This window comes from Nicotiana tabacum, chromosome 15, assembly GCF_000715075.1.
Source record: "Nicotiana tabacum cultivar K326 chromosome 15, ASM71507v2, whole genome shotgun sequence".
Taxonomy (NCBI): Eukaryota; Viridiplantae; Streptophyta; class Magnoliopsida; order Solanales; family Solanaceae; genus Nicotiana; species Nicotiana tabacum.
Genome location: NC_134094.1, coordinates 91,962,476 through 91,988,030, shown reverse-complemented (window position 1 = coordinate 91,988,030; position 25,555 = coordinate 91,962,476). Strand labels below are relative to the sequence as shown.

Genomic DNA, 25,555 nt, shown 5'->3' with positions numbered 1-25,555 from the left:
CCCAACTTAGCTCGAGCGATCTAGTTTGATGGCATGTCTTGTCTGATGACATGATCTAAAAAGTATTAATTCGATTCAAATGAACCTTATTAAATAAATTAAAATTTAAACGACCATGATATTTCTTAAAAAATAGAATTCTTGATCAACAAACAGATTAATATCACCATTTTTTTAACTATTAAAACTTGTTGGTGGATCATCATTCTAAGATAAGCACCTAACTTTGGTTCCTCATTTGTGATATTACTCGCTCAATTAGTAGGGCTAAACATACGCTTCAACACTTGAGAGCTCGTGAGCTCGTGAGGAATTTTAACATTAATTTCATATAAGATTGTATGATGTTAAGGAGCTTAAAAATTATATGTTATTCAAATTTTTGTCCAGAGAAGTGGATAATATTAACAAAATATTTCGTGTTCAATTTCGTTAATGATCATACTCAATTTATCAACTCAACATATAAATAGCTAAGATCATTCTAGTTAATTCAAGAATATGAGAGTCATTTAGGGTTAAAATTTAGACTATTAATCTGTTTGGTTCTTTGCAAATATTACAAACTACACGATGTAGTGCTACTAAGAAATTTTTACTTTGCTAGTCTTGAGACTCTACTCTTGAGATACGCTTATAATTGGCTTAATCGTCATAATCATCAGCTTTAAAAACTTAAAATACTTCTTAATATGGTTTTCTCTTAATAGTACTAATATTCTTTTTTAGTTGAATCATTTCAAATTGATGAATCATGAACGAGACGGAATGGTACACTTACCTAAAGAGGTCTTTAATTCTCCTTTTGTGAGATTGAATATACAGACTTATTACTTATATTGGATCGACCAACCAGCAATAATGCTGGATTAAGAGTAACATCATAGACAAAATGCCTATCCACTCTTTGGTCCGTTACTATTACACGCACACTTCATACTAGGGTCTCTTTTTCTAGAAAATCAAAAAATTATTTTGCTTTTGCACGATTTTGAAACTCGATGAATAATGAGTTCACTCTTCTTTTTTCTCTACAAGACCTTTTTTGTTGAAGAATTCAAACCCAATATCGATAGATGATGGAACTAATTTTTCTTTGGGATAACTGAAGAATCTCCGAAGATTATTGACGCACGATCTGATACACACTAGATAACAGATCCGTCCTTTTATCCATCTCCACTTAAATATAAAGCTTTTGTTTCATGACTTTGAGCTTAATCCACAAATCTGACTGTTGCATTTTTACTACCAGACCTAAGCCGTGAGTCACTTGTAATCAACTTCCACAGATTTCTTCAATATTCGCTATTAGGTTATCCAGAGAAACTTCTATGAACTAATTATCCAGAGGTCCAAATATCCTATTGTACATTTATTACAGTATAGAGTAACTTTTTTCTGTGTTTTTTAATCATCTAAGATCCATATCAAGATCTCACTCAGTGTTGTATCAAGCATATCATCCTCCCCCGCTTGCCTATTACTGACTTTATATTGCAAATTACTATGCACTTGTTATCCTGGGTCGTGACTTAAAATTAAATCAAACGAATTATGTAAAATAACAGTAGCGTAAATGGTATGAACCCTAGCGGACTTGGATAAAGAACAAAATATTCAGTAACTATTCAAAACAATCCAAGGTCACCAAATTGGGACCAAATGTAGGAGGTCCAATGAATAATGCAACAAATAGTATAAACTACATGCAAATTGATCCAAAAAGCTATATTACGTGATGGCTAACAATAGAGACCTCAATTTAGGCCTTGGACTGACCGACTTCAACGTCAGTCTTCTCCATTTCCTCCTTCAATAATCTCAGCTCCTCTTCTGTCAAGCTGTTTTTGGCAGCATGGGGACTCTTGGTGTTGGATTTTTCAACCTCCACAGCCCAACTATAGATCACCATGCCGGCGACAGCAACAAGCATACCCAAAATGTTCTTAAGAGTCAATGCCGAATCAAAGAGCAACCAGCCCAAAGTCAGCACACACACTGTCTTCATGTGGCCTAGAACCTGGAAGGAAACTGCAGAGAATCGCCCGATGCAGAGATACTGACTCACATTGCAGAAAACAGCTAACGAACACGACAGGAGTATAAAGAACTGCAAAAAGTGCCACACATCAATGATCAGAGCACATAAAGCTAAGTAGGCAGAAACGGACCAATCAAATATGCATCATAATCTGGGAAGGAGAAGATTGGTTGATACTTACAATGGCGCCAGAAGTGTACTTGTAGTCTAGTAATAGATTTCCACTAAGATAATAGTCGCAAAAAGGACCAAGCACAAGGAGGGAGCAAGCTTGTATCGGAGCTGTTTTACTCAATAATTCAAAGGATCCAATTGAGTACTTTTTCTGCAAAGAACCTATTGACTGCACCAGAAAAGCATCGTTTGATCACACAAATGCAACCACAAGTTTAAGAGATGGGGGTGAAAGAATAACCAACAAGCTAATTTGGTTGAAAAAAGTGAGAGCTTGATGATAAAATATATATATAAATTGGGCCAGCAGGAAATTCTTTCTTTGTTCCATTGAAGATATAGGATATCTCTGGTAACTGTTTCTAAACTCTGCAATTGCAAGAAGCAAGCTTTTGCTCTATATACAACTGAACAGGGACCAAAGCAGTGAGCAAATAAAAAGGTCGACTTCATGTTTTCCTTTCTCCCCTTTTTACCCCTCAATTAAAACCAATACATGACAATTTTGAGACTTCTTTCCTTTAGCTTTATAGAACAAGAACGGATCCTTGTCAAGCATAAAGGGGTCTGATAGAGTAATTACTTCTTCCCTGCGCTATAACAAGAAGCAAAAACAAAAGCCAACTTTCATCACTTCTATAGGGAGAAAAGGGAAGAAAGGAAAAAGGGAAAAAATTTAGGCTTCTGCCCTTTAGCTTTTTCATAGAAAGAGGGCATTTTTTATAAGGATAGAAAAGTTGGATAGCACTATCACAGCCTCCCTAATAAATTAATTTGTCCCTCAGAAAGAAAAACTAAGTAAGTTTGTAATGACAAATTAAACCCACATAAATAGATGGAATCAAATCACAAAAGAAACCTCAACATACTTTATCGTTAAACTTTTGATGCTAGCGATCTTAAATCAGATCCACACCAAATATTTCTCTTTTGGGCAATCTTTTTAATTATTCAGTCTTTTGCAGTAAAGCTATGAAGAAGCCAGAGTATACTCACAATCTGCTGCAATGATGTCGACAGAACTGCAACACAAGCGCAAATAAAACCTTTGGCATTAACCTTGACATCAGTTACTGTGCAAACACCCACACCGATAACAACCACCACAACCGACATTTTAACCTCCTTCGAGTAACGCTTACTATGAAGGATCCATTCCATCACACAAACCACTGGAATCATGCTCAACTTTGAGATCTACATCAAAAAAATGGAAAAATTTAGGCCTATAAAATGAAATTTCACCAAGGACAAAAACAAAACAAGTGCTAACTGCTAGTATACTATTATACATATTAACCTATAATCAACTAATTGGAGTTCAGTAAAACAAAAAACAACTGGTTCAGCTCAAATAACGACTACCGATCCACTTCTTCTCTGCTTGCTAGCAGTTTTGAACTAACTCTTCTCTAAAAAGCAATAACCAATGAAAAGATCAACATGAGACAAACATGAAGGAACACATCAGCAAACAGCTCATTAGACACTGAACCTGAATATGACAGTGTGATGAGTGAGGGGCAGAACAATACCAATGCAGAAGATAAGAGTATTTCTTACTGCAGAGTCAGCTTCCAAAAAGATTTTTAGATGCTCTGCTTTTTGGTGTAAAGAGATACACACAGAAGGCATAGAGGAGCTCATGAATCTATTGTCCCCGCTTGAGTTTTTAGAAGACATTTAAGCACTTCGGTGGTGCTAGTGTGAACAAAATTAATTTACTTATCAGTAGATATATGAGAGTTACGACCATAAAGAAAGATCTAATATGTAAATGATGCAGCCATTAGGCCAAAAAGAATAAATGCTTCAAATCCTTGTTAATCATTTTTGAAGAAAAAAAGACTCTTCTGCATCCAGACAATTCGGTCAGTAAAACTACTCTGAATGCTAAAAACTCAATAACCATTAAAGTCTGCCAATGATAACTTTTTAAACCTAAATGAATTTTCTGCAAAAAAGGGACCGACATCAATATTTTTGACCAACTAATCTTCAAATTTACTTCTGCAATAGGGGTGTGAGCCTAAAGTCACTGTCCTAGTGGATGCAAACCTACTAGAAGTTTATGCACATACAAAAACTTAATTGGACCACCTGCATTTGGGAAAAGGCACACTTTATTGGCACTTCATCCCCAAAAAATAACAGAAAAAAGAACTTCATTGAACCACTTTTTCTACATCAAATACACGCTAAAAGGTTTAGATGGACTTGCTTTGCTAAAAACTATAATCAATTGTAATGATTACCAAGGAGATATCCTTATCAAAAAATAAGTATAAAGGAGAACTATGAGACTAAATTGAATTCCTGAGCAAAAACACTACAGCTAATGATATGTATGGATCCCTAGGAATGAGGGAAAGCAGCCTTTCTTTCTATTATTGGTTTTCATTCTACTAACTGATTTGCAATCACGGAGAAGTAGGGAACATAAATTTCCCTTTCCTGCAACTTTCCTCTTAAACCAATCAAATAAAGAAAATTACTAACCCTAGTTTATATTCCATTCTCATTTTTCCTATTTTCTTTCCTTCCTCTTCCTTTCAAAGCAAAACTAAGTTGTATGTTATCATTTCAGATGATGAAGATACTGATAGATATTAGTTAACTCCACGTCAACAGATCATGAACTATATCACCAACTAGGGTCCCAAACCCATTTGTTTATTTAATAAGTTAGCAAACTAATTTATGAAAAAAATAAAAAATGAAATCCTTTTTTGAAAGGAAAAGGTTTGGGATCATCTTGTAAAAGCTGTTCCAAGTACACCCTTCATAGCTAGCTAGTAACGCACATAAACTTGGACCATAGTAGTTATCAAACCTTAAAATCTACTTGAAGCTAAAATTTCAGCAAGTACCAAGTTTTGTCTGTTATTTGTAACTTCAATGCACCTAAAACAAATATCAAACAATTTCTTCTGCTGATAGGTAAAACTGATATGTAACGATTTTAAGGGTCGAAATTCAAAATGTGGAGCAAAGGGATGCAAGAAACAGATAAAAAGTTCTAGTGAAATTTTTTTTAGTAATTATATTCTTTTCCAACCAAAGGAGACTGAAAGCTGATAACATTATAAAGTTGTTAACAAATCTTATTCACCAACATAACGGGAATCCAAGACTTATCTTTTCTATAAGAAGAAATTTCAAAACATAACAAGAAACGTTAAGGACAAAACACAAAAGCGAGTAAAGTATACAACAAAAGAGACAATATCATACTTGGTAAAATCCAACTGAATTGAGCATCAGACTTAAGTTCATCCCTGTGATAGACATGTTTGCGACAATTGAGAACCAGATAAGTTCCCACAAAGGTACATGCTTTGATGAGGAAAAACCCGTGGCATTTGACACCATCCCAACAAGCGCCGTCACAGCAAAGTGGAACCCAGTCAACGTTGTAGCTGGAGGAAACAACATGAAATTAAAAATGACAGGTCGAACATTTGGAATTGAACGCATACATTATATGACCAAATGGATAGTAACGTGTACTTCCTATGTCCTTCAACTAAAAGATTTCAGCTGGATGCATGCTTCTACAAAGCAAAAATACCATAAATATATATATCTTCTCCCCGGATAGGCATAAAGCCTACCACCTTGCCCTTATAATAACAACTGATGACAAGCCTGATGTAATAAGGCACATAAAGCCTGATGCTAAAGGTTTTCCATACCACAAGAAAGACTTCTTTTTTATAACCAAATATCCCCAAAGACCAGTGGCACACAGTTCGAAACTCAATAGATAATGTGGCCACCCCTCTACACTTCTCCACTTAAGCACCGTAACAAAAGACTGTTATATCTTTCCAGATAAGTTCTAAGTAGTGCCGTCTAAGGCCAGATAAGCAATTGCAGAAATAGTACCAACCCGGCCTCCGTCTCTTTTTTCGATAGCCGAGATATTACGGCCCATTTTCCCTTGTTGTTCGAATTTTCGTGCCCAGTTAATAAAAGAGTTTATCTGAATACACTCAACTTATAGGTACTAGTAATAGTTATACTGTTGATATCTCAGTTTTTAAATATCAGTCCCGCATATCTAACTTTTTTTTCTCTTAAGTAATTAATTTGAGGTTTATAGTTTCATATGCTTCAAGTTGAGAATTGAATATATGCTATATTGAGCTTGATATGAGCTGTAAATATGATACTTGTCAATTTATTTTTCTGCTTGGTTCATAATTGAACATATTATGAATACAAATTTAAGATTCGGATCAGATTGTCTATTTATGAACCGAAAACCAAATAACTTGAGCTGAATTAATCCAAAACCAACCGAATCAACCGGATGCAGACATTTACATTTTGTATTTATTGATACGTCTAAGATAAATAAATGCATTCGTGCACCCGCTACCTTCAAATCGTGGATCCACCTCTACGAGCTAAGGTAGTATGGGAGAAAAGAGTGCATATTTTGTGCATGAATCAAAAAAATAAGAAATGAAAAATTTGGAACGAGATCTGAGGAATATTACCGAAGGTGAAAGAATAACCGTTGGCCGACATAAGTTGCTTGTTGGCCATAATAATTCCCACCGAACTAACAACGTTCATCGCCCATGCCCCCACGTCGGATACCGGAGAAACCTTCTTCTCGCTCTCCATATTGCTAACACAATTAAACTAAATTCAGTTGTATATGCTCAAGTAAAATTGAGCAAAGATCTAGCCACCCACCCACCCAACTCGTTACAGAGAGGGGCAGGAATTTAGGACAAAACAAAGTAGACAACAGAGATCAATGCAGAAATGAATCTCAAATTGTGGGAAATGCCGATCCAGAAAATGTGACAAACTGATGAATGGGATTGCTACCTATATTAGTAGTACTAATAATTATCTCTCTCGTGTCAGTAAAAGTTACTCACTTTGCTTTGTCCTGTAGAGAGAGGGGGCATGTGGGATGTGTTTCTTTGCGTGTGAGAGGACAGAAGTAAGAGGGAATTAAGTGAAGATCTGAATTTTGGAGAATTGGAGGAGAGAGAGAGTGTGTGTGTGTGTGTGTTTTTTCTACGATTTACGGCCTGCCTCCCTCGACGTTCTAAAAATTTGACGCTTAATACTCGCTGCTTTCCTTTCACTCCTCACCCCCACCCCTTTATTTTCCCTTGGGATGACCTCGTAAAATATTTCAACCTTAACCTTGTATTCTACTTCTACATCTACTAATCTAGTTTCTCCCACCGTTATTTTCGATGCTACATCACTAGAGTCTAGATCTTGCCGCTTCTCCAAACTCTTTCCTTTTTCTTTTTCCTTGGGAAAATCATAATTATTTATATACTCTCAAAATAATTGTCGATAAAATATTTACTTTTTATATATTTTTTAGGTATATATACATTTTTATATGTTATATATAAAAATTATATAAATTTTATATACTTTTTCGATTATCAAATATAAATAGTTTTTGGCGCAGCCTAAAAGTAAAAAAAAAAACTCTTTTCTTTTCCCTTGAGAAAATTTAACAGAAAGAAAAAACTCAATTTGTACTTTTAAGTATAATAATATTTCTTTTTAATTTATGTGACATAATTTAATATAATATAAAATTTTAAAAATACAAAAAAAACTATTGATATCAGTGATCTTAAATATACCTTAATATTTGTGTGACTACAAAATATATATGAGTAAAAATCAAACTCCCCCTCACCTTTAAAAATTAAATAATTTAGAACTAAATTATTTTTAAATGTAAAATGTGGAAATACTGTCACATAAAGTGAATTGGAAGCAATAGATTTCATTTTGGTCTCGAGTATATAAATGTGAACATGAATAGTCCTTCAAGTTCGCAAAACTAGTACACTTTTGGTCCAAAGTTAAAAGAGAAGTCATTTATTAAAGAAAAATCTATTAACTACCATAAAAGGTCAAAGTTAGCTCGTAATACTGATCACGCCCAACTACGCCTCCTAAAAGGTCTAGCGGTCGTTACAAATATAATTCGGTTTACAAGTCCAAAGTCGAATCCCACAGAAAACTATGGTTTAGCTACAACTGTTTACTAATACTAAAAAGACAAACTCGAATAATTTCTAAGTTACAAATATTAAGATTATGATTTTCAAACTAATTAACTAACCAATTAAAGTAGTGAATTAATAAATAGGGATACTAAGGGTTGGAGAAAAGATTAAGGAGGTCTATAATTATGATTTTCCCAATTGTTGGAATCTTACCCTCTACGTCTTCTATAATTTTTCCTAAGTATTCTCTACCGATCGTAAGTACTTTGGGTGTCGTAGCTCTCTCTCGAGCAACTACCACAATTTACTAGACGTATTCTCTCAAACTACGTTACGCTAATTCACCGCTCACTATGATCGCACCAAGGTTTCGTTATCTCTAATCCCGCCTTTAAACCCTCCGTATTGATTTCTCACATACGTTAGGAGTGATGTTGTTCAACAACTACCTAAATATGTACCCTTTCTCAAGCAATACACACTAAATAGGCACAGTCAATTGATGGTCATTCAATCAACAGCAACAAACACGTAGTTGAACAAGTAGAGAAATCCAAAGGCTAAATTATATTAAACGTAATTAAAAGTCATCCTTCCATCAAACCCTAGACGAGAAAGTTTAGCTACTCATAACCATACTAACAATCATGATAATAATTGAAAGCATTAAAATACAGAGTAAGAAAGAACGGAAGAGGAAACTCTTATAATACGTTGCTTCCAAGTGTTCTCGTAGTTTTTTATCTCTCCAATAATGTCTCCCCCATAAGAAATAGGTTTAGAACTCCTTATATACGTGTTGGGGGCGTGTAGGGTCGAAACTACCAAGTCCTAGCAGAATTATGACGAAATACGCCCTTAGCCGTCTCGCTTGGCGCCTGGCGCCAACCTGGACACCAAAAGTTTTTCCACTTCTGTGCTATTCTGCCATTGGCGTTTTGGTTGGTGCCTGGCGCCAACTTGGGCACCAAAATCATACTCTCTCCAAATTCTTCTGTTTTTAGTTCACTTTGCATGCAAGCTTGCCAAATGACTTCAAATTGACTCCTACACATATAAACATCATTATTAAGCTCGAGCCACAAATATTTACACCAAAGTTAAGAAGATTGAGATATAATGCAAGGCAAATTACTTACAAAAATATGAATTTTTAGCCTAACATCAAATACCTTCTACAATTCAATGAAAATCAGCAACCAAAATTTTCAGGACCAACTATTTAAGGGTGACAAGATACATTTTAGCTATGGTTGAACATGTTATTTAAGTTAACTAAATGACATTTGGTTTTGAAAAGGTGCAGCATAGCTACTGGAGCAATTGGAGATAATATGTAACGGGCATTCATCATTCCTACTTGGAAAAAGGGTCAAATTTACGTATGTACTATTCAAAATTGAACAATTTTTGTGTTAGACTTCAATTATTGTCTCTGTCGTTAGGAAAAATGTCTTCTTTTTTCCTTGACTTTTACGGAGCTACCATCTGAGATAATTTTAAACTATAGGAAAAATTGAGGTGAAAATTTAGACTTTTTCGATTAATTTGGACATGTAAAACTCATCCATTTCACGCTAGAACTTCGCTAAGGCCAGGGACAAATACAAGACTGTTTGCTAACTCAAGGTGATGAATAGGACAAAATTGAATAACTTCGTGTAGCATACGACCAAAATTGAATAACGAGTGGCCTTTTGCACCTAAGAACAAAAACGCTTTTTCCTCTGTATGCTTTGATTAGTCAAAAAGGTCACGTATATCATATTTTCTTTATGATAGTTCATGATTCGTATTTCGTATTCATAAATCATACTAACTAGTTCTCATAATTCCTTATTGATACATTTAAGTATTATATAAGATCCGAATACAAAAAGACGCCAACTAAGTGTAATAATAAGAATCTTCGTATTGGCTATTGCTTCGAAATTCGAATTGGCTATTTCTGAAATTGAAGACTGAAATAGGTCGAGATCTTGCGCACTTTGCCAAAGTGACAAACTTTCTTTCTTGCATCTATTACTTGGTCAACTTCAAAACGTATAACACATTTTTGAATAAAGAATTTCTTGTTTACTGTTCATAACGCGTTCAATTAGGAAATACTCGCAAGTCTTGAGTACAAAAATACACCAGCTAGGGCGTTGGCAGAATAGCTCAATAACAAACTTTTCATTGGTTATAGAACATGATGAATAGACCAATGCAATATAATATTTTGCATTTACAGGCCACACAAATTACACTCGAACAAATTAATTACAAAGCAGTCCTTCATGAAAGCAACATGTCCAGAAACTTTTCTCTGCTCACCAATCCGTTCCACATGTTTGGAATCAATGCCTTAAGTATGTGTACACACTGGATACATAAGAAGCTCAAACTCCCTCTCTTCCCTAAGAATAAGCCATACAACAACAACAACAACAAGCACTACCATTCACAAGCTACATAAATTCTTCATGAACTCCGTACCTATGCATGTCTCTGTGCACCTGGTGGTGCAGTCGGCATGGGGAAGTTATAGCTGAATTGACCACCGGCAAACTGCGGAGCCTCCACATATGGGCTCTGAAGATATGTACAAAATTGAATGTGATTAAATAAACTACTCCAATAGTTGAGACAAATGCAAAAGACAGTGACATGATCTTTGCTTCATTTGAGATGAATCTCAGAATATTCTAGACTCATTACAATGGAATATCTACCTTTTTTCTTGACAAGTACAATGCAATATATTCCACATTGGAACACCAAAAGAAAAAGAAAAGTAAGATTAACAAAGGAAGAGCAATATATTCCACTAATGAAATTCTCATCCGATGAATGCAGGAATGAAGCCGGAGTTTTTTAATCTTAAAACTGTTCTACAAACTCCTTCGAAAGGATAAGAGAAACTAAGTGGGGGAGAAAAACTGTTTCCCAGAGTTAGTGGTTTGGGAATGAGGTTTCAAATAAGGTTTTTTTTTTGTGTGTGTGTGTGGCGGGGGTGGTGGTGGGTGGGGTTTTGGGTGGGTGTGTGTGTGTGTTGGGGGGGGGGGGGGGTTTCACGATGTAGTATGATGCAAAAGAGATTGGATTTGAACTTACAATATGAGGATCAAAAGGGCGATTGACCAAAAGAAGAAGAAGGCCAGTAAAGGAAACAAACCTGTGCAAGATAGCTGTACGTAAAGGAAAATGGAACACAATCAAGAACAGTACCTGTGACACAAATACAGTAGAAGGCACCTCCTCTTTATTTGATGATTGTACTGACGCAGTTGAAGAACGAGAGTCGCAACTCGGATCATTTCCGTCCAACTTGTGTACTTGACCATTTACCGTAGTTTCGGTTTCATTGCCATTCTTAACCTTCTGAACATATGTAGTTCATTCTTCAGAACTAATAGGTTAACTAAATGAAAGGATCACACTACATATAAAAAATATTGGTGAGCAGTAGTACCTGAAAAATTTTGCCAAGAGTTTTCAACCCCTTTGCGCGGGCACGAAGCTCTTCTTTCTTCACATTGTTGTCTTGTAGAACCTAAATAAAGCAATGAATACTAAAATAACGAAATGAAACAATATAAGATAAGCCACAAACAGAACATGATAAAGTGTGAACAACCATTTGACAAACACGAGAAAGGGTGGCTTCAATATCAGCTACATTGAGCTTCCAGAGAGAATCAATCATTAACTTCTTGTGGGATTGCATATACTCTTCAAGTTCTTCTTCAGTGTAATTTCCTTCTGCACTGAGCTGCCTTTTCATGTCCTCTTGTAGCTGAATCAAAGCAATTGCACCTAGGAAGCAATTAATTTATTTTATTTCAGAAGAACATTACCATAAATATCACGATCAAGTACCACTCTACACACGTTGGCTGGCTGGACGAATGCGAGTTAATCACAGTTAATTGAGGACACATTATGATAGAAGTGATGCAAGAAAAACCCAAAAGCTTATTTCAAACCTTGCAATTCTTTTTTGATAAGTGAATGGATTAAAAAAGAAGTTTTGGAAAGCATTGATGAGGTAGAACTAGTTAAATCAACGTACCATCTTTCTCTTGTACTTTAGATTGTATATCACCCAAAAAGTCAATCAGAAACGTGTAAGAGAAAGGAATAAGATTTTTCCAAGAATAGAAAAAATGGAAGTCAAAACAAGTTAAAGATAAACACCTTCATAGCATGTTTGTACCAAAAATAGACCTCACAATCCAGAACAAAGACAAAGAGGAACAATGATCAGAAAGTGTTTCCAATTTCAATTGGTCTTTCCCATAGCTTCCATGTGCAGACCTCATTTCTGGTTAATGATAGTTGTACAAGCTGAAAACTGAGAAAAGGTTTAAAACTATTTTGAACTCTCATTTTTACTTCATTTAATTCCTCAGCTTAATACTCCTCTCCTAATTTGTATATACTATCCTACTGTCAAACCCAAGTCATTAGGTTATATGACATATCAATAGAAGCAAAAATTGGTTAAAAACTAATTCTGGACTAATTAAATCACAAAACCGAATGAAGGGGGTAAACACCGTAAGGAAGTATTCTTTCGTAAGCTTTTTTATAACTAAGCATTCTTTCGTAAGCTCAATGCACACACTAATATACATATTGAGCAGACAAGATGCAAATAGTTTGTCCATTTGGAACTAAGAAATACAAGGTTTAACCATACAGCACTGCTTAAAGCCAGCACTACAAACCTGTTGCAGCAGTTACTTGGGATTTGATAAAATGGCCTTTGTTTCTGAACCACTCAGCAATAAATGGAACACCCAAGTATAATGCCTTCTTTCCAAGCTCTTTAGCTGCCTGCCTTGCATATATGTATCCAATTGTATTTAACATATCAACACCATAAGCTGTTACCAAGCATTGAGTTGATGAGAAAAGATTCTATAACCATAGCAATGTCAATCAAAAGTCACCAACAAAAATATCAAGAAGTCAAAGCTAAAGAGTTGAGAGGGCATGCAGGGAAAGGAGATTGCAGAGCAAGAGGGAACATAAGCTGTAGAATAAGACCAGACAGCTTCAATTGGTACTTATACAACATCAGCTTTTACGTGTCAATTCCAAATGAACTGGAGTCAGCTACATGAGATTATGAATCATTAATATACATCTACTCCACTTGGATCTGTTTCATTCCAATACTTAATAATTTGTCTTTTCAGACAATATAAGGTTCAATTCTAAGCAGTCTTTTCGTTGGCTGCATCCTGATATAATGTTTCGCATATAATCATACAACATTTTGGTAACCGCATAAGAAAAGATAATCGTCCCATAACTACAACAACATCTTGTTGGCTGCATAAAAGAAAACAGTCTCGACATAACTAATACGACATTTGGTTGGCGGTATTATGAGTAATACTCGCATAACTTTATGCAGGAATCTATACATTATTTTATGTGAGATAAATATGGAATAAGAATACGTGCATTAACAATACGTGGATAAAAATATTTAAAAACAAAATGCTTTTAAAGTAGGTAATCCCCTACATAACATCCCCTTATTATTATTTGTGAGAATGCACGGGAGAAAAATCTTATTATTGATCTTCTATTTATACAATATGCCCTATTTATACAATACATATCATACTCCTATTCTATGTGGGACTAGGATTAATTCATATTTTTTACATAATTATCTAACACTCTCCCTCAAGCCGGTGCATACAAATCATATGTACTGAGCTTGTTACATATGTAACTAATACGAGGACGAGTAAGGGACTTGGTAAAAATATCTCTAAGCTGATCATTCGATTTCACAAACATTGTAGCAATATCTCCTGAGAGTATCTTTTCTCTGACGAAGTGACAGTCAATCTCAATGTGTTTAGTTCTCTCATGGAACACCAGATTTGATGCAATATGAAGGGCAGCTTGATTATCACACACAAGTTCCATCTTCCTGATCTCACCAAATTGCAACTCATTAAGCAAATGTTTGATCCAAACTAGCTCACATGTTCCACAACCATTGCTCGATATTCTGCTTCTGCACTAGACCAAGCAACCACATTTTGTTTCTTGTTCTTCCGAAACACCAAATTACCTCCTACTAAAACACAATATTCAGACGTCAAACGTCCATCAGAAGGTGATGTTGACCCGTCAGCATCTGAGTACCCAACAATTTGCTCATGACCTCGATCTTCAAACAATAATTCTTTGCTTGGAGCTGATTTTATATATCGAAGAATACGGACAACTGCATCCATTGACTATCACAGGGAGAATTCAGGAACCGACTCACCACACTCACAGGAACGGAAATGTCAGGTCTAGTCACTGTGAGGTAATTTAATTTACCAACCAACCGCCTATATCTTGCAGGATCGCTAAGCGGCTCCCCGTGTCCTGGTAGAAGTTTAGAATTCGGATCCATAGGAGTATCAACAAGCCTATAGCCTGTCATTCTTGTCTCCTCAAAAATGTCTAAGGCATACTTCCGTTGTGAGATTACAATACCCGAGCTAGACTGAGCAACCTCAATACCTAAAAAATACTTTAATCTACCCAGATTCTGAATCCGAAAGTGCTGAAAGAGATGCTGCTTCAACTTAGTAATACCATCTTGGTCATTGCCGGTAATAATAATATCATCAACATAAACCACCAGATAAATACCGAGATTTGAAGTAGAATGCCGATAAAACACAGAATGATCAGCTTCACTACGAGTCATGCCAAACTCCTGAATAACTGTGTTGAACTTACCAAACCAGGCTCGAGTAGACTGCTTTAGACCATAGAGGGACCGGCGCAACCGACATACAAGGCCACTAGAGTCCCCCTGAGCAACAAAATCAGGTGGTTGCTCCATATAAACCTCATCCTCAAGATCATCGTGAAGGAAAGCAATCTTAATGTCCAACTGATAGAGAGGCCAATGGCGAACAACAACCATGGATAGAAAAAGGCGGACTGATGCTATTTTAGCCACGGAAGAGAAAGTATTATTGTAATCGAGCCCAAAAAGCTGAGTATACCCTTTGGCAACAAGACGGACCTTAAGTCGATCAACCTGGCCATCTGGACCAACTTTGACTTCATACACCTAACGACAACCAACAGTCAATTTACCCGAAGGAAGAGAAACAAGCTCCCAAGTACCACTTGTATGTAAAGTAGACATCTCGTCAATTATAGCTTGTTGCCACCCTGGATGAGACAGTGTTTCCTGTAGACTTAGGGATGGAAACAGAGGACAAAGATGATACAAATGCACAATGGGGTGATGACAGACGATGATAACTTAAACCGACATAATGAGGATTAGGATTAAGTGTGGACCATATTCCTTTCCGTAGTGCAATCGGTTGACTAAGAGGAGACAAGTCCGCAGTATTAGCAGGGCCAGGTGCAGGACGTGAATCGGCTGGGCCTGATGCTGGGCGCGGACGACGATGATAAGTCAGGAGTGGTAGAGCTGTAGAAGGTTAAACTGGACTAAGTGGTGGAACTGGAGCTATGGTGGTGGAGCTGCAACTGGAGCCGTAGGTGGTGAAGCTGGAGTTATAGAGGAAGATGAATGGGAGACAGTGACTGAATCTCCAAAAGATGGAACTGGTAGCACCTCAGAAATATCTAAGTGATTACCTGGACCTTTGAAGTACGATTGGGTTTCAAATAAGGTAACATCAGCAGACATAAGGTATCGCTGGAGGTCAGGAGAATAGCATCGATATCCTTTTTGCGCTCTCGAGTAACCCAAAAATACGCACTTAAGAGCACGAGGAGCTAACTTATCTTTTCCTGGAATAAGTGTATGCACAAAACACGTGCTCCCAAAGACACGGGGTGGAAGAGAGAACGAAGGTAAGTGGGGAAACATGACAGAGAATGAAACTTGATTCTGGATGACTGAAGATTAATAAGATAATAAGATGTAAGAACTACATCCCCAAAAATGCAACGGAACATGAGATTGTATGTGTAGGGTACGAGCAATTTCAATAAGATGTCTATTCTTTCTTTCAGCTACCACATTTTGTTGGGATGTGTACGGACAAGATGTTTGATGAATAATCCCATGAGAGTTTGTAAACTGTTGAAATGGGGAAGACAAATACTCTAGAGCATTATCACAACGAAATGTGCGGATAGAAACCCCAAATTGATTTTGAATTTCAGCGTGGAAGGTCTGAAAAATAGAAAACAACTCAGATCGATTTTTCATCAAAAATATCCAAGTGCACCTGGAATTTTCTGGGGTTGGTCGCCGGAGAAAATTTCTAGGGTTGGTCACCGAAGGGTGATCTACCTTGTTGTGGTGTTGGTTTTTGCACAACACCAACAGAAAGTGACTTTCAAGTAGACAGGCCTTAGGTCACCGGAAAAATTGCACAATGACTAAGTTCTTTCTTCCCGGTTACGCTGGAATGACGCACATCAATCTTTTCTCTGATACCATATGAGAATGCACGGGAGAAAAATCTTATGATTGATCTTCTATTTAATTATAATACATGTGCCTTATTTATACAATACATATCATACTCTTGTTGTATGTGGGAGTAGGACTAATTCATATTATTTACATAATTATCTAACATTATTCACTATATAACAATCTCTGCATTATTATTTACCCCATAAGAATATCTATATCATTACTCACACCAATACCATGAACAATTTTTGTATTATAATCCTCACATACAGGCATATGAACCAAACGACCCCTAAGGTTATCTATGTTTTTTTACTGACATACAAATTTCTAAATAATAACAAGACACCAGACAATGCAAGTGTACCAACACTATTAAACTCGCAACCAATGATACAACTGTATATGCATATTGCTTGTACCTAGCCCCTCATGTATCAACATTTGGCAACGTCAGAAAAGCACTTCAGTACGAAAAGGGGTTGAAGGAATAATTAGTAGGTATGAGAATATAACCTGCATTTGAAAGCTTCGACACCTCCGCTTCTGCATGACGAACAAAGTCCTCTTTATTTCCCTGTACATACAGATTAAGCCGGTCTTTCAAAGTTTCAGCAAGCTTTTCTTCCCTCTCCCTCTGAACAACCTGTGTTAGATTAAGAAGGAAAGAAGTAAATTGCTTAGCCATAGCAATGGTAAACACATAAATTGATACAGCTTCTACGGCATACAGTAAACTCCAGCCAAGAGTTGGTAGACCATCTGATGCATATTAGTATCTTTTTCATCGAAAAATATGAGATCCAACTCAGTGTGATGTAAAGATGCAATGCACTCTAACAGACTGTTGTGACGTAAACATCCAATTCTTTTTGACATATCATGCAATGTGATATCATCGATTAACTTCTCGATAAATAGTAGAGCAGGATTGGAAAATACATCATCCGAATAGTAAAGAAAAGAAAACTGCTGTCTTGAAGGTGCCTTACACCCATTAACAACAAAATGATCGCACATGTTTTTATAGAATATAGCTTGCAAGGCATAAGATAATTAGAAAGTTCTTGTTATGAGAATTTCAACCAGTAAATTGAACTACAAAATAAACAAGCAACAGATAAGCTGCCTGAACAATTTGTTAGTTCGGACAATGAAAAATCAGATCCAACATATCACTCGACAGACTTCCACTATGTCACATGCCATTCCTTTTCTACTTGTCAACCAAAATATTTTTTAAAAGAAAGATCTTGTTCTTTCTTCCGGTTCCCCTATTTTAGTTAATGTATCATCAGTTCAATTGACACTATTTAAGGTCGTACGAAGATATGTCCAAATCTTTGGATCCTTTCCCTTGATTCACGCTTATTATATCATAGGGCCTCTCTCTCTTCTTTCGGGGAAAAAAGCTTTTGCCTTAAAAAGTAAAAGAGTGAGACACCGTGTGGGATTCTAGGTTTAACAAGTCAGCAGTTAAGATCATGAACATAAATGCTATTGATATTAGGGAAAACGTATGGCATATTGATGATAAAAATCAATTATATGGCTCCTTCTCAGTTCTTTATCTTTTTGCAAGCTTTACCCAATATATACATGAAGTCAATAAAAATGTAAGAATTCAATTTTCATAAGCAACAATCTTAGAATTCATAAAAGCTAAACGAAAATGAAGAACTATACCCTCATTTTCTCTTGCAACTTTTTAGCATCAAAATCTTCACCTTCTGTGAAAATATCCAATGAAGCCATTGATGCCATAGCAAGCTGACCTATGTACTCCTCAAAAAGCTCACTTCCAAAAAGCATAGCAAAAATCGCTGCAGGATCAATGATTGCTTCTCTGCAAACAATTCAAAGCACATAAGTTTATATTAGCAGGTGAATACTGAATGAAACAATCGACATAAGAGCATACCCCTAAGTTATATAAGAGAAAATCAATTGACTGGTCCCAAATATAAATTGTACTATGAGAAATACAAAAGTGCAGGTATCAATACTACAGGAGTGAGAAATTACGTTGAAATTCCTGATTTTCCATGTGCATCATAAGCCTGTCGTTGAGCTGGATCGCTCAGTACTTGATAAGCCTCTCCCAGCACCTGCAACCAAGGAGAAAACAAAAATTGCAATAGCACATGAAACCACAGAAGATTCATCGCACAGATTAACTCGCTACTTTATTTCTCTTAGCAGCAGGTTATATCTAACTTGAATTTTCTTCAAAAGATCAGGGGATTTGAACAAACAACGGCGCTTTTTTGAGATAACAAGAATTTCATCAGTGTGAAGATAACAGCTTAGGAATAAGTTCTAAAAGCACTCTAGATCGTAGTAAGTTGTGGAAAACAATTGAAACCTATTTTATAATTGAAAGATAAAACACATACATAACAAAGATTATGAGAACATCTAACTAGGTTTCGATTTAGACCAGTTGACAAGCACAAAAGTGACTGGGTTGTCGATCAGTTTTCAAATTTTCTCTCAACTTAATTAATGGAGGCAAAAGAAACGCCCGTATACAAGAAGTATACCAAAAAGTAGAAAACCTAACAAAAAGATATGATTTTCTACAAACAACACCCAACCATCTATACAGGGAACCCATGGGTGCACCAAAAAGTAATAAGGGATAAAAGGTTATTCCTCAAGTGTACAAAATCGTTCTCTACTCCTTCAAAAGCACTTCTATTTCTCTCTTTCCATATGGTCCACATAAGTGTTAGTGGAGCAACCTCCCACGCCCTGCATCTTCTCTTCCCTCTTATAATCATCCAGGTAACATCAACTCTTTAACCATGTGTGGCATCAACCACTGGATTCCAAACCAACTCGATATTTCTCACCACAAGCAAGACGCTACCCTATAATGTAAAAGAGGAAGAGGACGACTCACTTCTTCTCTTATTTCATTTTAATACAATAAAATTTCAGCGTAAGGTGTACCACAAATAGAGGACAAATGACAAGTCTTCTTAAATGATTTGACTATGTCCTATGTAGACCTCAAGATAATATGATGATTGAAGGTGATAAATAAGGACAAGATAAACCAAATCACATAGAAGGAAATTGTCTCAAAAGACATATAAATCTCATTGAATCAATGCGGGCTTACCTAAGAACAAAATGCAATGGAAGCAATAGATTCATATAGGGAATACCAACTAGTTGTGATTAAATTAGTTATTTGTGTATGGTTAAGTGTGAGATTTAGAGAACCCTAATTTGCATTAAAAGGCAAATTATTTAGTATTAGAATGAAAAGGACCTAAATAGGGTGGAATGATTATAGAAAATTCATCCCAACTAATTTGAGATCAAGGTTTAGTTGATTGATTGATTTTAACTTCCAACTCTAAACCATATTTAGAGATCTAAGCAAATGAGCCATATAAAATGATATATGATAGATTCTTATAAAAAAAAATTATACATGATAGATAAGATAGAAAAATAAAAATATGCCAGTTGCACCATTGGGGTGCAGCCCTTCCCCGAACCCTGAGCGAATGCGGGATGCCTTATGCACCGGGTTGCCCTTTTATGTCAGTTGCACCATTAGGATTACCCACCTTGTACAAGAGGAAGCGAAAAATGTAAAGCAACATATAGCTTTACAGTTCGCAACTCATGCAAAAAAAACTAAATGATTAGAAATATTCAAATTTATTTAGTTTCAATTAGTGTAGGTCATATTTATTTTGATACAGGATTCAAGAATATTCAAAAACATTAGCTAAAGTCACAGAACTAGGCTGGTAGAAGTAAACGATGCCATGAAAATATAAGAATTAGAAAAGCATGCAGTATCCCTGTAGAGGTTTTGAAGTGTCTTGGGGAGGTTAGGGTATTTAGCAAATTATTTAAAATTATACTAAGAAGTGATAGGATGCCCAACGAGCAGAGAAAACATACCTTTATTCCAATATGTAAGGAAAAAAAAGATCTCCAAAGTTGTGTGAACTATCATTTTTTATCTCAAGAGCGACACGTAACCAGTTTGAATTTATGCCTTCTACATACTTGCTAAGAAGACTGATGGAAATTTTATTATGAGAGAAAGAAAGATCTACATATTGTGTGAGAAAGCGTATATAAGTGCCAGGAAAAGTCCTTTGGTGAGTGTTGAATAAAAAAAATCCATATTAAATATATAAATGTCATAAAAGATATGCATGAAAGAGCCGTCACTAGCAGGAACAAGTGGTAAGAGATAGAAAGGAGCTTTCCATAACCACGGGTTTACACCAATGATCGACATTGAATCTATACTTACCCAGTTATGGTCTTATGGACAAGCTCACTAACAATACACAGACTGAGGTTTCACCGCATATACTATTTGCTGACGATGTTGTGCTAATTAACCAAACTAGCGAGGGTGTCAACCAAAAGTTGAACTATGGAGAAGTACAGTAGGGAGTAAGAGTTTTAGGTGAGTACAAGTAATGTCGAATACATGCAATGCAAGTTTAGCCTACATAAGGAGAGTGAGGTCAAGGTAAGATAAAATGAAATTGTAGTGCCTACTGCCTAGATACGAACAATTGATATGTATACGTTTGATGTTCGAGCTAAATGCAATGATAGATGAAAATGTTACACAACAACAAACAACAACAACAACCGAGTAAAATCCCACAAGTGGGGCCTGGGGAGAGTAGAGTGTACGCAGACCTTACCCCTACCCGGAGGGGTAGATGAAAATGTTACACAGAGAATCAAAATAGGTGATTCTTTTAATGAAGTATAAATTCGTTTTAGTAATGGGCAAAAAATACCCCTATACAAGATGTATACCAGAATGTAGAAAACCTCACAAAAAAATATAGTTTTCTGCCAACAACACCCGATAATCTATACCTACAGGAACCTCGTGGGTGCACCAAAAATAAATATGGAAAAAGAGAGCTATTCCTCAAGTGTACAAAATCCCTCTATATAATAATATGGTTGAAATGGAGAAGTGCTACTAAAGTGTTATATGATAGAAGGATACTTTCCAAAGTTAAAGGCAAGGTATATAAACGACTGTAAGACCAATAACACTACATGGGGGTGAATGTTTGGTCTCTATAGCCAAATTAGTACCACAAAGATACAAATTTTAATATGGATATGTAGTCTTATAAGATTAGACAAGATTAAAAATGACTACACATGGAAAAAGGTGCAAGTAACACATATAGAGGGTAAAACTTGAGAGTTCCACAATCAATTCATTACTTGATTAGTGATATTTATTGAATATTCATATGTGGAAATTCTTCTGTAAAACTGCAGCGTGCACGAGCACAAGGAATATCTTCTATTTGGAAAAAAAAATTAGCTGCTTAAAATTATATCATCAAGGAATTCCCAACCCAAAAGAAGTATATTAAAGACTCACCTGAAAATTCTGTGCAGCTAGAGGGTCATTTGGATTTTTATCAGGATGAACCTGCCGTGCCTGTACCACATAGGGAAGTTAGAAAAAAAGAGAAGCCATTACATGGAAAGCTTGAATGGAAGCAGAGTCAAGAATGAAATCATATGGTAAAAGGGAAATTCAGGCATAAGCAATGGAAACTAGAAGTAGGAGTCTACAACTCTCCGAACTTGTCTCCATTTAGTTCCAACTCTTTCAAGTCTATGAGCTACAAATTTTAATCTTCATCACTTGTTTTTTTTTGTAGTTGTGGGTAATATGCTCATTCCTGAGGCTATGACTTCAGAAAATGAACAAAACCTATAGAAATAACAAAAAACTAAACCATAATTGCTTGTGGATGAATCATAATCAACTTATTCAAGTTACTAACTGGAAGCCGCAAATACATAGCTAGGTTAAAGCCCCAAGTTTCCGAAATATGAAAGCAACACTATTACTTCCTCGTTGAAAAATTATACCCAAAATATTATGGAAATCAGTCTCCAAATTAGATTGTAAGGTCCAACAGTCTACTCCTTTGTTTATGAGTCGATAAGGTACAACATATAGCTGACGGTTTACTCCTCTTTACCAAATATCCAACTGGCTAAACCTGGAAAAAAGAACTAAAACCACCATCCATTTGATCAACCTTACACTGATCATCAAACAGTCACTTTAATATCAGAAATGGTAAGAGAAGAGATGTTAGCATAATTTACCATTCACCAAGTTTATTCCCTCAAATGTGATAGCATCATACATGGCGAGAAAAAATTAAATGTACAATGACATGACCTTCAACATGGAAATGCTATTCAAGCTTTCGGAGTCTTATAGCCTGTTTGGCCAAACTGCAAAAATCAGCTTATTTTGAGAAGTGCTTTTTCTCAAAAGTGTTTTTCTCAAAAGTATTTTGTGAGAAGCAGTTTGTATTTGGCTAATTAATTTGAAAAGCACTTCTGAGCAGCAATTAGTGTTTGGTCAAGCTTTTAAAAACTGCTTCTAAGTGTATTTTTCTCAAAAGTGCTTTTCAAAAAAGTGTTTTTTGCAGAGAAGCTACTTTTTTCTGCTTCTGCTTCTCATCAAAAGCACTTTTTTTTATTCCAAAAGTTTGGCCAAACACTTCAACTTTGAAAAAAAACACTTTTTTTTGTGCTTCTAGGATTGGAGAAGCTTGGTCAAACAGGCTATTAGACTCAAAGCGCATGTATCACATATCAAAGATATCTTAAATAGAGGCCTGGGTGTCCTCAAAGTTTACCACAATCCTTAAAGGAATTGCAAAGCTCTATTTCTTGCATGCTCCATTCTATCTATCTATAACCAAGGCCTACATCTTTTTTTGTGGATAAAATTTGTAATAGGAACTCTTCTATCTATAATACCTAGACTTTATCCATTTTTTGATAATAAAGAATCATTATGAATTAAAAAATGGACTCCTGATCACCTCACCACGCCAACCATAAAGATCATCTTAATTCTCTCCACCTCTCTATGTTACTTGTCCTTCTTCGGAGCACTGACAAGATTCTTGTGTGTGAATGTGTGTTGATAAGTAACAGACAAGATTCTTTATACTTGCTTAATAAAGATATCTTACTTTTTTATAATCGAGAAATCCGCGAGGGCAAGTGGCGCACCGTTCGAAATTCGGTGGATAATGCGCTCTTCCTCTGCCCTTCTCCACTTAAATACCAGGTTTTTGTCTGTGGTAGGATTCAAACGTGTGATGTGCGCCTAGCCCACACATCACAAGTTGCACTCTTAGTCTCTTACCACTAGACCAAAGCACTGGGGCAAGAAATTTGCTGGGTTTAAAGGTAGCTTCAATTTCAAGCACAAAACCTCTCAAGTATAATTCCTTAACCATATATATACCTAATTATCCTCTTTCAACTTGAACTAGACAAGCAAGTGCGCATAGAAAAAGATCATTTTAATTGTTCAAACCTATACTTAAAATTCTATCCATAAAGTGTATTAACAAATTAAAAAAAATGAAAAAGGTAAATGCAAATGACAAGGACACTAGAAAATGAAATAAATACGTAATTCGGAGTATTACCTTAATGTAATATGCTTTTTTGATCTCAGATTCGGTGGCCGTAGGGCTGACTCCCAAAATGTCATAGTATTCCGTCTCCTTCACCATCGATCTTAATTTTTTCCCCTTTTTTTCAAATTGAACAATTGATTGAACCAAAATAAGGCGATAAGATTTGAAACTGAAGCCCTTAATTAACTGCTATCAAGTAAAAAGGGGATCGAAGAACATAATGAGCACGAAATAGCAATCATGTACAAATTTAAGAAAAAAAGATCGATCGTTTAATGTGCAAACCGAACAGAAGGGATAAATTTTCAGAGTTTAAAGATGATGAAGAAATCGCAAGATCATCAGAATTGATAAGTATAGAGGCTCCTCCTGTTTGAACCTGGCTTCCGTTTGCGTTGACTAAATGCGCTATGCCAGATAGGACGGGTCCAAGTGAACCTTGGATTTCGTAATTTCAGGGTTTTCCGCGTTAAATAAGTTAAGCATTTGGACATAAAAATTGCTGTCTCACTTTTATAACAATTAGTTTGACCGACACAAAGTTTGAGAAAAATTTAAAAATAAATTAAAATTTATAGTCTTAAAAGCTTAATAGTTAAAAGTTTTGTGAAAACATAATATTTGTATGGTTATAAAATCTTCTCATTAAGGATAAAATAGGTAAAATAAAGAGTTTAAAATTAAATTATTTCTAAATTTAGAAATATGTCATTTATCTTAGAACAGACTACAAAGTAAAGTACCTCATCTAATTTGAAACGGAAGGGATATAATTTTTGAAGGAAAAAATATATTTGGAAAAAAGTTGAGAAAGTATTTAAAATTTTAAACTATGTTTATACATGCATTTCACTTGAAAAATATTATAATTTTACAAGAGAAAATTAAGTTTTACTTGAAAAAAAAAGATAAAAATTACTTTTTCAAATTTATACTCATCTTCAAAGAAAATCAAAAATTTAGTTCAATCTATAATCAAGCAATGGTTTGAAGATGAATTTCGGAAGAAGAAAATATGAATAAACGGATCCTAAATTCAAGAATAATTAAGATTGTGAATAGTTTAGACGTTAATAATTCGTGATAAGAATATGAAATTTCTTTTAGTTATTCTACCACATTATAAGACCGGCAGATTAAAGTTAAAAGTTGTAAATAGCGACTTTAGAGTAAAACCCATCTAAAATTATGTCCAAAAATTTGCAATGTTGTTGTATTATTTAACCGTGGCATTTTGGTTGAAGTTGATTAGTTGTAAATGCATGTGTGACTTCACTTAAAACATGCATAGACAATAGTTTGATAGCAATATAAATCAACTAAAACAAATATAATTATAACAATGATGATAACAAAAAAGTTAAGTAATTATCTTTACATGAACCAACACAATAAAAATAAAATCTTAAGCTAGACTAACCTTATA

At 35.4% G+C, this 25,555-nt stretch overlaps 2 protein-coding genes across 3 annotated transcripts; both read right to left on the bottom strand.

The window, feature by feature from the left end:
- Positions 1-1,580: 1,580 nt before the first annotated feature.
- On the bottom strand, positions 1,581-7,388 carry LOC107795250 (UDP-rhamnose/UDP-galactose transporter 3). The gene is made up of 5 exons (XM_016617844.2): positions 6,724-7,388; positions 5,453-5,637; positions 3,215-3,415; positions 2,226-2,387; positions 1,581-2,113 (listed from the first exon to the last, which is right to left on the bottom strand). The coding sequence occupies exons 1-5, from the start codon at positions 6,851-6,853 to the stop codon at positions 1,766-1,768; spliced, it is 1,026 nt and encodes a 341-aa protein (XP_016473330.1). The 5' UTR covers positions 6,854-7,388; the 3' UTR covers positions 1,581-1,765.
- Positions 7,389-10,401: 3,013 nt separating this feature from the next.
- LOC107795251 (chaperone protein dnaJ 10) lies at positions 10,402-24,600 on the bottom strand. Of its 2 annotated transcripts, none has more exons than XM_016617845.2 (10): positions 24,139-24,600; positions 22,047-22,106; positions 18,671-18,753; positions 18,332-18,491; positions 17,162-17,291; positions 12,936-13,094; positions 11,843-12,021; positions 11,678-11,758; positions 11,434-11,586; positions 10,402-10,797 (listed from the first exon to the last, which is right to left on the bottom strand). In XM_016617845.2, the coding sequence occupies exons 1-10, from the start codon at positions 24,223-24,225 to the stop codon at positions 10,702-10,704; spliced, it is 1,188 nt and encodes a 395-aa protein (XP_016473331.1). In that variant the 5' UTR covers positions 24,226-24,600; the 3' UTR covers positions 10,402-10,701. The 2 variants fall into 2 exon arrangements, with proteins under 2 accessions (XP_016473331.1, XP_016473332.1); XM_016617846.2 differs by having other exon boundaries at positions 11,434-11,583.
- Positions 24,601-25,555: the final 955 nt, after the last annotated feature.

Coding starts and splice junctions, on each gene's coding strand:
- LOC107795250 (XM_016617844.2), bottom strand. CDS start 6,853: ATGGAGAGCGAGAAGAAGGTTTCTCCGGTATCCGACGTGGGGGCATGG. Junction 5,638..6,723: donor CGGTTATTCTTTCACCTTCG/GTAATATTCCTC, acceptor TGTTTCCTCCAG/CTACAACGTTGACTGGGTTC. Junction 2,114..2,225: donor AGTACACTTCTGGCGCCATT/GTAAGTATCAAC, acceptor CACTTTTTGCAG/TTCTTTATACTCCTGTCGTG.
- LOC107795251 (XM_016617845.2), bottom strand. CDS start 24,225: ATGGTGAAGGAGACGGAATACTATGACATTTTGGGAGTCAGCCCTACG. Junction 22,107..24,138: donor AAAAAGCATATTACATTAAG/GTAATACTCCGA, acceptor TATGTGGTACAG/GCACGGCAGGTTCATCCTGA. Junction 12,022..12,935: donor CCAAGTAACTGCTGCAACAG/GTTTGTAGTGCT, acceptor ATTGCTTCCTAG/GTGCAATTGCTTTGATTCAG.